Source organism: Buceros rhinoceros, unplaced genomic scaffold (assembly GCF_000710305.1).
Source record: "Buceros rhinoceros silvestris isolate BGI_N320 unplaced genomic scaffold, ASM71030v1 scaffold7566, whole genome shotgun sequence".
NCBI lineage: Eukaryota > Metazoa > Chordata > Aves > Bucerotiformes > Bucerotidae > Buceros > Buceros rhinoceros.
The window spans coordinates 4,379-18,692 of NW_010419247.1; the positions used below are offsets into that span (position 1 = coordinate 4,379).

Genomic DNA, 14,314 nt, shown 5'->3' on the forward strand with positions numbered 1-14,314 from the left:
CAGTGTGATTAAATAGAAGACAAATGTGGAAATCAGAAACCAGTATGGAAAAGACATTTTCTTTCTGACACTGACTTCAGTTGGATGTTAAAATGATGCAGCCTAAGGATGTAAGGGAGGAAATGCAGCTTTTGGGGTATCACAGTCTCCTGCAGCAATACTTCTCCACATAATTTAATTGGATTCTACTGGGTTTGTTGTGACAGAGAACCAAATGTGCTGAATAAGTTTTGTTTTGTTTTCAGGACGATTTGCACAAAACTCATAACTCTGCATCGGCCACAGATGGATTCTCTGCAACTTCGTTTATGGAATATCCAAAGTACAAGCCATTTATTAATTCAGATTTGCTGCTTTCCCCACGGAAACCAGTAATTCCATATCCTGAAAGTAACAGCAAAGGTAATAGTTCAGCAAAATTGTTCTCTTACTTGTTTCTAAATCATGTGGTGAAATACAGTATGTCCACGTCTACAAAGGCTGCAGTCTTTTTACCCTGTTAAAACTTCCCAGTGATTTGCAGGCCATTTGTTTCGTAAGTACTTTGCAGGTTTTTTTTCTGCAGGATACCTAATGAAAAAGGTCATCTTACAGTTGGAGAAAGATGCTCCACTTCAGTAGTAGAGCTGTATAAAGTTGCCTAGTATTTTGTGACATTGTCCTGACAAGGTTTTTTTGGTCCCTTCTTCAATCCTCCTTTCCCTCAGTCTTTCCAGAGCTCACAGCTGAGTTTGAAAAAGGAGACTTTAGTCCCCAGAATGGTTGGGAGCAAAGGAAGAGGTTTGGCCCTCTTGAAATGGGAAGCTTGTTGTGGGTAAACGGTGTGGTAAGAATATTTATCATACTAGTGAAGACTTAGAAGATACAGAAAAGAGTTCACCATAGTGGTGAGCTGAGAGCTCACAACACCAGAAAAGGGAGTTGGTTTTGCTCCCATTTATTCTTCCTTGTTTTTAGGCTATTCCTTCTCTCTTCTTTCCCACAATAGTACTGGTGTTCATCTCCAGATAGATGTATTTGTCTTGCCTGACCTGACATAAAAATATTCTTGGTCAGTTTTCTGCTCTTTTAGTGAATTGGCTTGTTTTAGTGAATTGGCAATGAGGTGTACTCCAGAGCTGCCTTCGGGTAAGTACAGGAGGCAGCATGGGGAGTTGGGAGGCTAGAGCAGGACCAATGCTTTGATGTGAGCTGTTGAGCTCAGGGTCCTTGCAAAAATACTCTCTTTAAGACTGGAGCTGCACGGAGACTTAAGGGTATGAAAAACTTGATATTTTTCCTTGTAGTGAGAAAAGTGAGAAAGATTTAGGATTAATCTCAGTATTACTCAAACTAAGCAAAAAATCAGCATGACAGCCTCAAATCTCTGTTCCAATGACATAATTCGTGTCTGAATTACTTGAGACTTCTGCATTAACGATCTAGTAGATGAAAGCTCAATTCTTGAAGTGCTATTTACAAATGCAGTAAATGCTCTCTTATGCTCGATGCCATCACTTTTGAGAGTGCTGTTGACACAAAACTAAAGGAACCTTGTGACACAAAAAATGGGTCGTGCAGGAAAGAGCTTCCTTATGAATTACTGATGCAGATATGTTCTTGTAGATCATGTTCCATGTTGCATCAGTGACAAACTTTTATCACGGTGACAAAACTTTTTCCAAGTTTTCACTTGGCAATTTTTCTCAAGCAAAGAATCTTCCAACTCTGGAATAAGTATGTCTAGAGGGAGACAATCTGATAAGTTATATCCCTTTTTAAAAATTGTGAAATGTCTTTAAAAAAAATGTTTAAGTAAATACGAACATGTACTGAAAATTAAATCCAATAGGCAGATGATCCAATCTTGCTCTTTTTGTATAGCTTTTAAAAATGCAGAAATGTTCTGGAGCATTTTAGTAAGTTTTAAGGGTATGGAAATTAACTTCAGATGGGAAAATAGATTTGATTGTTCTTGAGGGTCTTTACTGTTCTTCCCACCCCCCAAATTAAAAAAAATCGTATTGAAAAATCCTCAAATTGAGTATGGTAAACTCTGCTTATTTTGGTTTGGATTTCTTTGTGTTATATATATGTGTATCTCAGCATGCACAGTTGGTTTTAATACTCTAATTGACTGAATGAAACTTGACCTCTTGTTGGGTTTCACCTTTATCTGTTCATTGCTTGAAGTGCTTCACTGGTGTATTCTGTTAGTCACAGAGATTTCAGTTTAGCTCTAAGGATAATAGTAACAAAGCTGTTTCTAGTTTCAGCTACGCCCGTTTCAGCTGAATCCTGATAACGTATAAATGCAGAAGAGGGTACAGTTGGTGACTTTGATCTTGCAAACAGAACCAAGTTATATGCAACTCTCCCCTTAACACTGTCACCCACTTCATATTTACTTAACAGGTACCTTAAAGCAGGTAGTTTTTATCAATACGATACTCTAATGTGCTATTCTGCATTTCAAGATTTGGTGAGTTTTTATTCTGGAAAACTCATTCTGATAATTATTTTTCCTCTTCCCCTCCCCCCCTGGAGTTTGATGCTCAAACCAAATACATGGTCCCAACTTTTCTTGAGCTCCTGCGTTCTGTTCTGTAATAAAGGTGCGCTCTTTCTCTAGAGTGAGTTCAGGCACAAAGGAGTGGGCCAATGTGACCTCACAGATCGGTCTGCTATATGAGCTGTCTGTACAGATGTTCCTTTGTTTTACTTTACAGGACTGTGTAGGGGAAAGGGCTTATGGTTATGGTTCCCTTTGCAGAATTAAACAATACAGCTGAGAGATGTCATACGTCAGATTACCCGCAGATGGTCTAATTGCAGGGTGGTGTAAGTTCTATTACAACTGCTTTTCTTTTTGTGGTGATGAATAGATAGAGGTTGTGCTGAGTAATTGCTAAAGCAGGGAATGGAACAGAAAGGTGGAAAGTTGTGCAGCACAAAGGAGATGCGTGTCTTGGGTGTGAGGAGAGGGAGCACAAGTGCAAAACCAGAAGAATCAAAAAAGAGCTAGAGAAATACTTACTTTATAGCCCTTCTGTTCTGCTCTGTGACCAGTCATAGGAGTGTTGTGTTTGTGTACTGGCTGTGCTGGCATGCACTTGCAGAGGAGTAATAATACAGAGCTCTGCCACTGTTCTAACTATCTAGTTGTGACTTTGCGTTTCCTTTTGATGGTCAGAAGATGTGCTGTTTGCACTTCATCTACAGAGCACTTACGTGCACTTTTCTGTGAAATGGATGTGTCTTTCCCAAATGTTTCAGATGAAGGTGTGCACAAGGCCATCTGTTTGGTTGAGATGAGCTTTAGAATCAGTTATGATTTAAAGGGAAGCGGGTCTTAATTCCTGGAGGGAGTCTTGGATACTGGTAAGGAGCACTGCCTTTCTTACCTAGCATGCTTTTTGATAAAAACATTTCAAGTTCAATGTTATCTTGAAGTGGTGGTTTAATGGTATCTAACAAAAGGTGCTTCTTCAATTACAGCAATATTTTCTGCTCTGAAGAATCTCCAGGAAAAAATTCATCGACTGGAATTGGAACGGCTTCAGGCAGAGGAGAATGTAAAACACCTCAGCAGGGAAACAGCAGACTACAAGAAAGTGCTAAGTGAACAAATGCAACACAAAGAGCACGACAAGTCTGAAGTGTCAAAGAAAAATCAAGGTTTTTTTCAGACTTTGTATAGATACTACAGAGCACTGATGTGGATGTAATCTGATTTTTATCAATGCATGAAACTATTTTAATTTACTTTGTTCAGCATCTCTTACTTTGCAGTGACATATGGAGCTAGGAAGAAATAATTTTAAAAGCATACTAAGCATACTTTGTTTTGGGGGTTTGCATGCATAGAGAAGTTCGTTAGACTTATTAATCTGTTTCTTTAGATGATCCTTTTCTTGTTTTGGAACTGTCCTGAAAACATAAAGAAAAAAAGTCATCCCAGGAGCAAGCAAACCATGATTTCACTTTTCTGCCTTTTGTTATCTTCAGAACTGGCTTCTCAGTTGGCAGCTGCTGAGTCTCGGTGCAGCCTTTTAGAGAAACAGCTGGACTACATGAGAAAAATGATCCAGCATGCGGAAAATGAGAAGTCGCACCTCTTGGAGAAACAGGTGTGTTCTGAGGATTATCTCAGGGTTGAATCATAAACCCCCTCAACTATGTCAACTATGTTTTTGAAGTTACTGTAATTTTAATAGCTTTAAGTGTGGGTGTCTATTCAGGTGGCCTTTACATACGTAGGTGTGGATAATTTCCCTGGTATATTAAATAGATACTGAAGAAAAAACCCCAATCCCTTAATAAGCTTGTCTCTAATAGCTGAGTAATGAGGGTTTTTTACCGTGTTGGGTTCAGAGGTGGGAGAGACTGCAGAATCTCTCATCTCAATCTGGTTGAGAGTGAGGTTCCCAATGCTGGTGGACCAGTGGTGTAGTTGCTTCCTGATTGTAGCACCACTTAAAATTGCATGGAGGAAGTAGCAGTTCCTTTGGCCTGTTATGGGCCTCCTCTGTGCTGCAGACACGAGGCTTGTTATAGATGATCTCGTTTTATTGTGTTCATAATTGTTCTGCTTTTCACTTCGCTCTTCAAGGGTTCGTTGGAGAGAAATCAGCTTCTTGACCAATCCCATGTTCAGTCTAAATTGGAAAAGCTGGATATGCTGGAAAAAGAATACAGCAGACTTACCACGATGCAGTCCATAGCAGAGGTCTGTCCTTTGTACGGGATGCTATACCAGATTTATCTTGTTCACGGTAATCGGCACTTCATCGCTATGTGATAGAGCTGAGCAAAATTTTGGGCTGAGGAGAAAGACATCAACTAAATCTTTTTAACGCTGGAGTGTTGTAAAAACTTGAAGTTCTTGCTCAAAGTCTACATGGTCAGGTAGGCTTTAGATTACTACACGCTACAAGAGTTGGAGTTTTGTAAAACCTTAATGGTTGGTGTTCCTCTTTTGTGGTTAGAAGGTGCCTAGGCATGTAGATTGCGGGCGTTCCTAAACTGCTGAGTGGCCTTGCACGCTGCTGAATGCTGGCAGTTATATTCTGTTACGAACCAGACTTGACTTGGCTTGTGTGGGCTTGGTGTGATTTTTCTTTTAGCCACTTATGCTCCTTCTCAAGAAATGGAATTATCATTAATTATTTCACTTGCAGAATTCTGGAGCCTGACGTTGCTAGGCTGCTAGCACTGGCTGGCTGTCAGTGGGTCTGACCCAATCTGCCTCACAAGGATTCATTTTGAATCGGTACCTTTTAAAAGTTCAGCATGACTGTGTTTGATCATATTTTTTCTGTGTACCACCTGTGGCATTGGTCTCTGAAATCTGGTCCACATTCTACCTCTTCCTGCTGCTGTAGAGAGACTGCAAGACTCCTGAGCATGGGAACTACAAGGGGGCTTAACAAGGGAGAGGCTTCCACTTGGAAATTTCCTCTGTCCAAAAGCAGCAGATAGTACCTGGTAGATGGTGGTATTGAGGACAGCTCTGCACTCTATGAAAATTGTAGGCTTGCCACCCTGCACAGCAGCCCTTACCAAGTAGGTAGTGTTTTCCCAGGAGTGCACAAGGAGGTGTTTGATAGTAAATGTTTAATTAGTTGGTCTGCTGCAGGACCGTTAAGATGCTGGAGGACCTTTAGATGCTACAGCTATTCTTGGGTGTCCCTGACACAAGGCAGCTTTAATAAGCTGCTTGAGATCTTGACACCCCATTTCAGTAAGCTGCATTTGAGGGCTAAAAGTGCCTGTATTGTTCACCTGGGCCAGGCTCGTTCAGGGATGAGTGTCTCCTGGGCCTTGATCACTGAATGGAGCAGTAGGTTCCTGCAGGGTCAGAGTTGAAATAACCTGGCTTCACAATGGAGCCATTTTCTCCCTGGTGTAACTAATTTGGTGTTTATCCCAGCAGCCAATTTTTAGGAAATAAAGGTGTTCTGTATCTCTGAGGTCTCATACCTCCCTGTCATCTTTGGTTAAAGTTGTTCAAAATTTATTTCAGTGACAACCAGAAGGATGAGTGAGGCAATTGCATGAAACTTAATTTCCTCCACAAAATGAGCAAAACTAGACATCGATATATTTTATTTCTGCTTTTTGATGGAAATTTTTTGCAGTGGCTACTGGTGAATGAGCAGAGTGTTTTAGGCAGCCCAGCGCTGACCCACAGCACCCTTTCTGTGCTTGGCTGTGTTACGTGCTGGGCAGCGTAGCTGGGGAGTGTCTGTGTTCACCATTAGCTGGCCCTTTGGACTTGGTCCTTCTTGCTGATGGAGCAGTAATCTGTGTCTGCCTGAGGGAGAGCTGAGCTTGGAAGAGGGATTGCATAACACATCTTGCTATAAGCAAAAAAAAAAAAATAAAATTGAGAAGCTAACTCGGACAGATAACTTCCAACAGGGTCTGAAGACACAGTAAGATAGATACGCTCTTGCTGTGCGGTTTGAGCTGCACTCTGCAGCCAAACACAGCTGGCTGAGTGAATACCTGGTTCGTTTCAATACGAAAGCACTGGCCCAGCTTCCTGTCAGTCTTCAGTTCAAGCAGAAGATTTGCTTTAGTAGTTCCGTATTAAAAACTCTGTCACACCTAACAGGTTAAACAAAGATCTTTATGTGATTGGCCACTGAAATCAGCTATTGTGCAGTGTGCTGTAAAGGGCAGAAGATGATTTTAAGTGACCTGGAATATATCTGAATTGAATAAAGAAAATAAAATTAGTCAAAAGTATTCTTTTGTCCAACAGAACAAATAGGTTCCTTTAGACAGTGCCTTTGTCCTCAAGGTTTATCCGGGGTTTTGCCTTTTAACACCTTTGTATTAAGGTGAATTGCAGTTAATGCTTAAGTGAGCAGAACTGAAATATTTACTACCTTGAGGTAGTGGGTTTGTAACCAAAGGAAAGTGTACAAGCATGGCTGTGACTGAACTGCATGCTTTCTGCCCTAAGTTGGATTAGTGGCTCTGTGAATAATCAGGCTGGGGGGGAAGAGAAGGGAAGTTGTTTTGTGTCCTGAAGGTCTGTATCATCTTTTCACTCTGCTGCAAAATGACTTTCACACTGGGAGTTTAAGAAGTATATCCTGCTTAAAAAAGTTTTCATCTTGTTGGAGGTTTTACAAAGAAATATGTGCCCTTCTCCTTTAACTCTTTTCTTTGAACTCTATTGAAAGCCCTTTTCTTATCTTTTTTTATGGTAAAAACAAAAAATCCCTTCAGTTTTGCTCAAAGATATCTTAGAGGCATCATACAAACTTCCCTCCCTCTTGTTTACTAGATGTTTAAAATTCCTCTCTTCTAAAAGTGTTAGAGATATTAACCGTAGTGCTTTTAGGGGTCTAAATAAAGCAAGTCTTCTCTCGGCTTATCACGATATGTGATACACTTTGTTAGTCCTTTTGTAGTACAGACCCTTTCAGGATAATGTATACAAAACAACCTACTTTCTAAGTTCTTTTTTTTTTTTACAACCGAAGAGAGAGAGAGCCTTGTTGTATTGCTTGCCTTGAAGGCTGTGAGTTTACTTCCACAACTGAGATCTGAATTTAAAATAGAAAAATCAATTAAGTTTTAAGCATAAGCACTTGCCTACTGTAGTTATGCCTACACAGACAGAAGGTCAGCAAGCATTCTAATGCTGAAGGCTTCGCTTAACTTGAACTCATACACTCTCGCTCAAGCTCTTACTATTGTAGGTTCAGGAAAAAAAGAATGGTTTCATTAGTAATGCTATTATTTTTATTCAACTTTGATTAGAAAAAAATGAAAGAGCTGGAACAGAAGCTTCAGGAGGAAGAACATGCGAGGAAGCTTGTTCAGGAAAAAGCAGCTGAGGTAACCAACAGGAAATTTCTTTTGTACTGGTTTGCATGGTAGTTAACTCTTCCATCAACTTCTCAGCTAAACTTGCTGAAAGTGCCTCCTATATAGAGAATAATGAAAACCTTGGTTTAGTCTTGGTGGGGTTTTTTGGTGTGGTTTGTTTGTTTTTCGCTTCCCATCTGAAGTGTCAAATGTTCTAAAGTTCTCTGAGCTTTTTGGCAACCTTTTTCCAACAGCACTTGTGCACTGAAGCTTGATTTCTTCAATAAAAGCAGCTAGTTGGAAAAGAGAAGTAGAAATTCAGACTAGTTCATCATTCAGGGTGTGTGAAGATCTCTCTCAAGGTCAACAAGTGTGCTCCCTTGTTCATAACTCTAACCAGGAATACTGTAGAAGGGGGCAAAAAAGAGGCAACATACTGTTGGTTCTGAGCCCATAAGGACACTGGTCTTTGCCTAACCTTGAAGTGTTGTGTTCATTAAATACTCATTGTATGTTGAGGAGGTAGGTAGGTACTATGTTAGACTCTAGCACTAGCCTTTGCCATGAGTTTGGGGGGAAGGGAAAGGGTGTCTCAAATGAATCATGACTAATTGTTCTGTGAACTCTTCTAGTTCAGACTGGTTAGGAGATGGTTTGTATAGCCATACCATCGCCTCCTCTTACAAGGAACAGGGCTTGCTCCTGACAGTGAGAATCCTGACTTTAACACTTCCAATAGTGGTTTGTTGGGGGGGGGGGGGGGGGGCATTTACTGTCAAATTTAATAGAACCAGAAGGAATAGTTGTCTACAGGATCAACTCAGCAGGGTTGGGTGGCTCAACTTCCCTAACATTTCACTAAGCGTAAAGCACAGCTGATGTTTTGGCACTTGCCTGCATGGGAGTAATACAGCAAGACTAACTCTCTGACTTCCTAGGAGTAGTGTGCTACCAGAGGAAGTATTCTTATGTAATGTTTAGATTGACCTTGGACTGCAGAAGCAACCTAAAAACTTGCAGCCCTTGCTTTCAGAGAGCCTGTATGTTAAAACATTCTTGTTGTGCAATTCTCTATGTACTCTCTCTGATTATCTACTAATATAATTCCAGTAATTCCCCTTATTCCCTCAATTAAAGCTTCAGACAGGCCTGGAGACCAACAGACTACTGATTCAAGCAGCATCACCATTGCTTTCTCCAAAAGCAAGAAAACCCAGGAAAACTAAGCAGCCAGAGAAGGTAACATGGGGGGAAGAGAAGGGCAGTTGCTGAGGAGTTAAATAAGGGTATGTGCTTGCAATCAGGAAGGTAGTTGCTTCTTTTATTAAAAAGCGAAGGGAAGATGGGTTTGGTGTAGTGTCATCTTTGATAAGCATTTCTCTCTTCTTTCCTTCCAGAAGTGCTCTCTGACAAGCCGTCTCTCTGCGCAGCCCCATTACAGACTGTGCCTGGGTGATGTACCCTTTGTAGCTGGCAAGGTGAGCTGCTGTATTCCAAAGCTTAATGCTCAGTAGCTGCAGCTCCTGGAGGATCTTTGGCTTGGTGCGCTCCTGACACCCAGTGGTCAGATCATTTAATTTTCTTTGACTCTTCCAGTTTGTCTTCAAAACACCTGCTGAGTACCCATAACTTGCTAAAGTGGCATTTCCAGAAAACATGTCCCCTCTACGCTGCTAGCGAAGCTGTTCTTGTTAGTGCACATTCATTCAAACGAAACACATTCTTGGCAGCCAATTGAAAGTGTTGTTTTTAAATGTGCGCCATTATCAAGTAGGTTGTTGACAATGCCATTTACAAGAAGTCTCTTACTTTTTCTTCCAGTCTACCAATCCCAGTCATTCAGTCGGTGCCAATGTGCAGCATGTCCTACACCTGATGAAACAACACACAAAAGCATTGTGTAACAGTCGTGTGGTCAATGATACTCCGCTAGCAAAACCCATCCGTTCTGGTCACCCTGCCAGCAAAAGCAGAAAGTCATCCCTGCCAAAGGAATCTTCTTCATCCCAGGAAGAGCTCTCAGAAGTGCTGCTGACTTTACAAGATGAATTTGGGCAGATGAGTTTGTGAGTTTGGCATATTCTCTAATGTAGATGCTTCATGTTTTTGCCTTTTGCTTTAAAGTTGGAAGGTTTTGCCCGAGAAAGGAGTTAGTTTTAGGAAGTCTCCAGCATGTAACCTCTTTGCTTTAGTGGCTGCAAGGGCTCTCATTTCTGCTTGCACTTAAAGAGATCCTGATAACCAGCCTGGACTCTGTACCAGTGTTTATACGCAGCAGTATTGAATTCGTGGGGGGTAGGGAAGAAGTGTGGTAACAGCCCCTGGTGCAGTGGACAAATACTCCATTAAAGGACAGCTTTACTAGTCGTTTTGCTTGTCCTGGTTAACAGAACATGGGTTGTCATCCTACTGCACAACTGCAGTAGATACAGGTGAAGATCTAGAAACAGTAACTGTGTGAGTGCTGTGATCATGCCCTCAGGGTTTATTTGGTCATTTTGAAGGTGTGATTTGAAGCTACTTAGGTTACTGAGTTTTAGTGTTGCAGCAGCCTGGTACCAGGATGCGCTACTGTAACAGTGCTGCTGACCAGCGGAATGGTTCTTGCTGGTTCGTAATGGCATGTTGAACGCATCTGGCCGCTGATGCTGCGGCTTCCTAGAAGTGCAGTTTCTGAACTGGGTGTACAAGCGCTAGAAGCCAAGGGAATCTGATGCATGCTTTGTTCTGTCTGAATGCCACGCTAGCGATCACCAGCAGCTGTCAAAGCTTGTCCAGGAAGCCCCAACCATTGCTGTGAGGGAAGATCTGGAGAGAGAACTTGAGGCACTGGTGGGAAAGATGGAAGCAAAGGCAGACCAGATCAGCAAAGTCCAGAGGCATCGGCTGCAGGTGAGTTACTTTTGACTATGCTCATTCTTCTGTAGAGCTGCTGTCTTTAAGTTTTGGTAGCCATTTTTGAGTTCTATCCTAATTTAGCAGGATTTGAATAAAGCAGAAGTAACACTGTAGAGCAGTAGTGCCTGGCCGTAGCTTTGCTGTCCCAGAGTTAGTCTGCATACCTCCAGCTTTTTATCTCAGTATTCCTGCAGGAGTATCCTTTCTGTCTTACCATGTCACTCTTGTGCCCACTCCTCATCCTGTCCTGGTCAGAGCTTTCACATCTGTTCTTGCATTGCATTTTACAATCCTCGCCTCCCCAAAAGGGAAAAGATCATCCACTATGCGATAGCAGATCCCCCAGCTGTTGAGTTCTGCAAACACAGCATACGCTGGTTGGGCAGTGTGCAAGATGAGAAAGGTGTGAGTCTACTCCTGGGCCCCCAGCAGTCTGTCTGCTGCGTCTGTCTGTCTGATGTGTTAGGAGATACCTGTGTTCTCATCAGTCACACTCACTCCTGACAGTGTGAAACAGCTGTGCTGAACCAAAGCAATTGCTTCGTGTGAGGTGTCCAGTGACAACCAGCTGCCCAGGCAGTGGGGGGACAGTCCTCGTGAAATGCTGTTCTTCACAGTGACCTTAGAGTAACCTCAACTGCGTGTGGAGAGATGCCAGGATTCCCAGGGGCTTGCACTGTTGAGCTGAATCTTTTAACAGTTCTCCTTTGCTTGGAATAAATGACCTATTTATGTTTTGATTTGCATTTTATAAATCCTGAAATATCTGTTTCAGTTTGAAACAACTTTAGAAATGTTTTCAATAGTGTAGTTCCTTCAGAGCGGTAAGACTTATTGATTCCTTATTTTCTCTAATCTTCATTCACTGAGATGAATTTCTTCCTAAGAGCCTAACCCCATGTGTTTGATCTGGTTCAGTTCCTGTGAACCACGAGGCACCCTCACCTGGCATAACTTACACACAGAGTACGTCCTGAGAGCGCTGCTGCTGACATCCAGAGTGGACACGTGACACGTTTGCAGTTACACGCACTGCTCCCCTTTATCTCGTACTATCTTCAGAGGAACTGTTACGGAGAAACAGATGCGTGGTTGTTCCTGGTAGTAATGACTCTGCAGCTGCTGATGCTTCTGACTAGCTATTGGCCAAAGTTCTAGGGGTCAAGATTTAGGAGAATTGCCACATGCCATTAGCTAGGAGGAGGGACCACCACTGCTCGAAGAGAGGGGGACCGTAGAAGCCACCCGTTTGGCAGTTTGAGAGTATGAACATATTTGCACCTCAGACTGCCCAGTTCCCATCCAGTCCTTGCTGCTGAGTACCGAGTCTTACAACCTGGGTTTACAGTGCTGGGTGTGGACACCAGCTCTCCACCTCAGCACAGTCTTTGTATTCTTCTTAGAGCTACGTCTCTAGCAGTGACTATCCGTTAAAATCACTAGTGTGCATGCAGAAAAAAAATTCTTTTAGTCACTGGATGGTTACAGCGACAAAACCAACTTTTTTGTCGTATGTAACTTTCTGTTATGGTTGTAGTGTCACAGAATCATTTAGATTGGAGGAGACTTTTAAGATCATCAAGTCCATACTGAGGATGTTCTCCCTTAAAGAGATAACCTGGTAGTTCAGACTAGAAGCTGAACACAGTTCTGAAGATGTGAATATTGCAATGCTGTGGAAGGAAAAGAAAATAATTATTATTTGGGGTGACTTGGAAGCATCCATTTGCTTAGTTGTGGGAGCTAAAAGGTGAGATGTTTCAGCTGTCTGGAAGAGTTGCCCAACATAAACCAAAACAAGGTCACTGTTTAATGTTTCTCTTTTTTCTGTGCTTCTCTTTCAGCTAGAGAGACTTAAGAGAGAATGCAAGTCCAAAAAGACTTCTGCTAAACAAACAAAAGACAGCAGGTTCCCTGTCAGTGAGGTTAAAGTAACAACCACGGTAACCACAAAAGGGAAGAATGCTGGTCCCATCAAATTGAAACCTGGAGAGAAGAGTCGGAAGAACCTTCAGCTGTTGCGAGACATGCAGACGATACAGACCTCGCTACAGAAGGATGATATCAGCTGGGACTACTGACTTTTGCGGGAGATGTTCTTGAACCATCCCAGTCAAAATTCCTCCCACTCTGGATATAAAGCAGCTGCCTCCTTGCCACATGAAGAGACTACTGTACGCTAAGTGCACTTTTGAAATACAGGCCCTTAATTCTCCACCCCAGGGTTTGATTGTCTATCCTGTGGTCTAGCTTAGAACATATGTTCCACGTTCAAGGTACGCAGCCACTGAACCTGACTGTCAGTCTCCACCAGTTCCTCCTGTGTTACGGTTCCAGCAGTCCCGCCGTTTTCTTTCAGCACACCAAGCACTGCACGTTTATGTGGGGTGGTATGTGTGAAACGTCAGTGTGATTTCCCTCTGCTGTCGAACAACATCAGAGGCTTCTCAAGATGCATCTCCTTGAAAATGATGCTGCAGCTCCAAGTCTTAAGGGCTTTTGTCAGTTCTGTTCTGTGTGCAACTGCAGTTACTCAGCACTGAGACTGTCCAAGGGGGAACAGCAAAACCCTTTTAAGGGTGCTCTGTGCACCCCTCCTCAAAAAGCTTTCCTAGTTCTTGTTCTGCTCCATCGCATTAGTCAGCGTTGATGGCAATGGATGTTTGAGCACTCAAAAAAGGAGCAAAATGACTTTTCCAGATTATTTTGCTTAATGATTGATTGAATTATTTTCTCATCTGAAGAGTCAGATTTTTCTACAGAAATGCTACTTTATGAAAAAGCTGTAGGACAGGGGGTAATATCCCATCCTCTAGTTCACAGCTTTGGGTGGTACAGGAATGAGAGAAACCACATGGTTTTAAACTGCAAGTGCCTCAATCATGCCGTTCAGTCCTGGCATCTTGCTTTTAACTTGAAATACGTGCTTTGAGCTATCTACTTTGGTAGTGGTGCAGTCCGTTTTGCACTGGGACTGGCACAGCTGAGTAAGTGTTATTTATTATGTGAATAATGTAAAGAATTTCCTATTAACGGAATGTATAGAAGACCCAGATTACCTGTTTATACAGTTGAAAAGTAATAAAGCCAGCTTGCCTGTTGGATGAACTGTGGGAAGGCTGCACTTCCTCTACCTTCCCTTGGGGTCTGCTGCAGTGCTGTGCCCCATTCATCCCGTGTGCTTTTTGCGGAGATGTGACACCTCCCTGGGTCAGAGCCTGGGGATGAGCTGCAGGTGAGATGAGTCAGAGCTGTCCACCCTTGCCTGTAGCTGCAGAGCCAGGGAACTCTGTCTGGTCAGGACAGGCACAAGGGATTTGAGTTTGAATTCTCTGCAGGTGATCTGGCCTGCTTGCCTCCTCACATCTGAGGCACAGAAGGTTTTAGCTATGAGGGGAGAGCTCAGAAGCTGGTTACCAGGCCTGAAGCCACCCCCTGTACCTCATTTCTGTAAGAGACCTGGGCTCTGGGTAGCTGGAGTCACCACCTGGAGAGCAGTTCATCCTGGGGCCTCTAAAATGCCAGTAGCGGAAAGGACATTCGGCAGTTCTGCCTGGGAAGGACCTCTAGGGCTGGGCAACTTCAGCCCTGCCTCAGGCTGTCCTCATGC

At 42.7% G+C, this 14,314-nt stretch overlaps 1 protein-coding gene across 1 annotated transcript; it reads left to right on the forward strand.

Annotated features, from left to right (window-relative positions):
* Window positions 1-245: 245 nt before the first annotated feature.
* On the forward strand, window positions 246-12,785 carry CEP57 (centrosomal protein 57kDa; the record flags this gene model as incomplete). The annotated part of the gene is made up of 10 exons (XM_010138827.1): window positions 246-402; window positions 3,478-3,657; window positions 3,988-4,109; window positions 4,592-4,708; window positions 7,759-7,836; window positions 8,944-9,045; window positions 9,204-9,284; window positions 9,628-9,872; window positions 10,554-10,698; window positions 12,549-12,785. Coding segments are annotated over 10 exons (1,464 nt in total), but the record flags the coding sequence as incomplete, so codon positions are not given.
* Window positions 12,786-14,314: the final 1,529 nt, after the last annotated feature.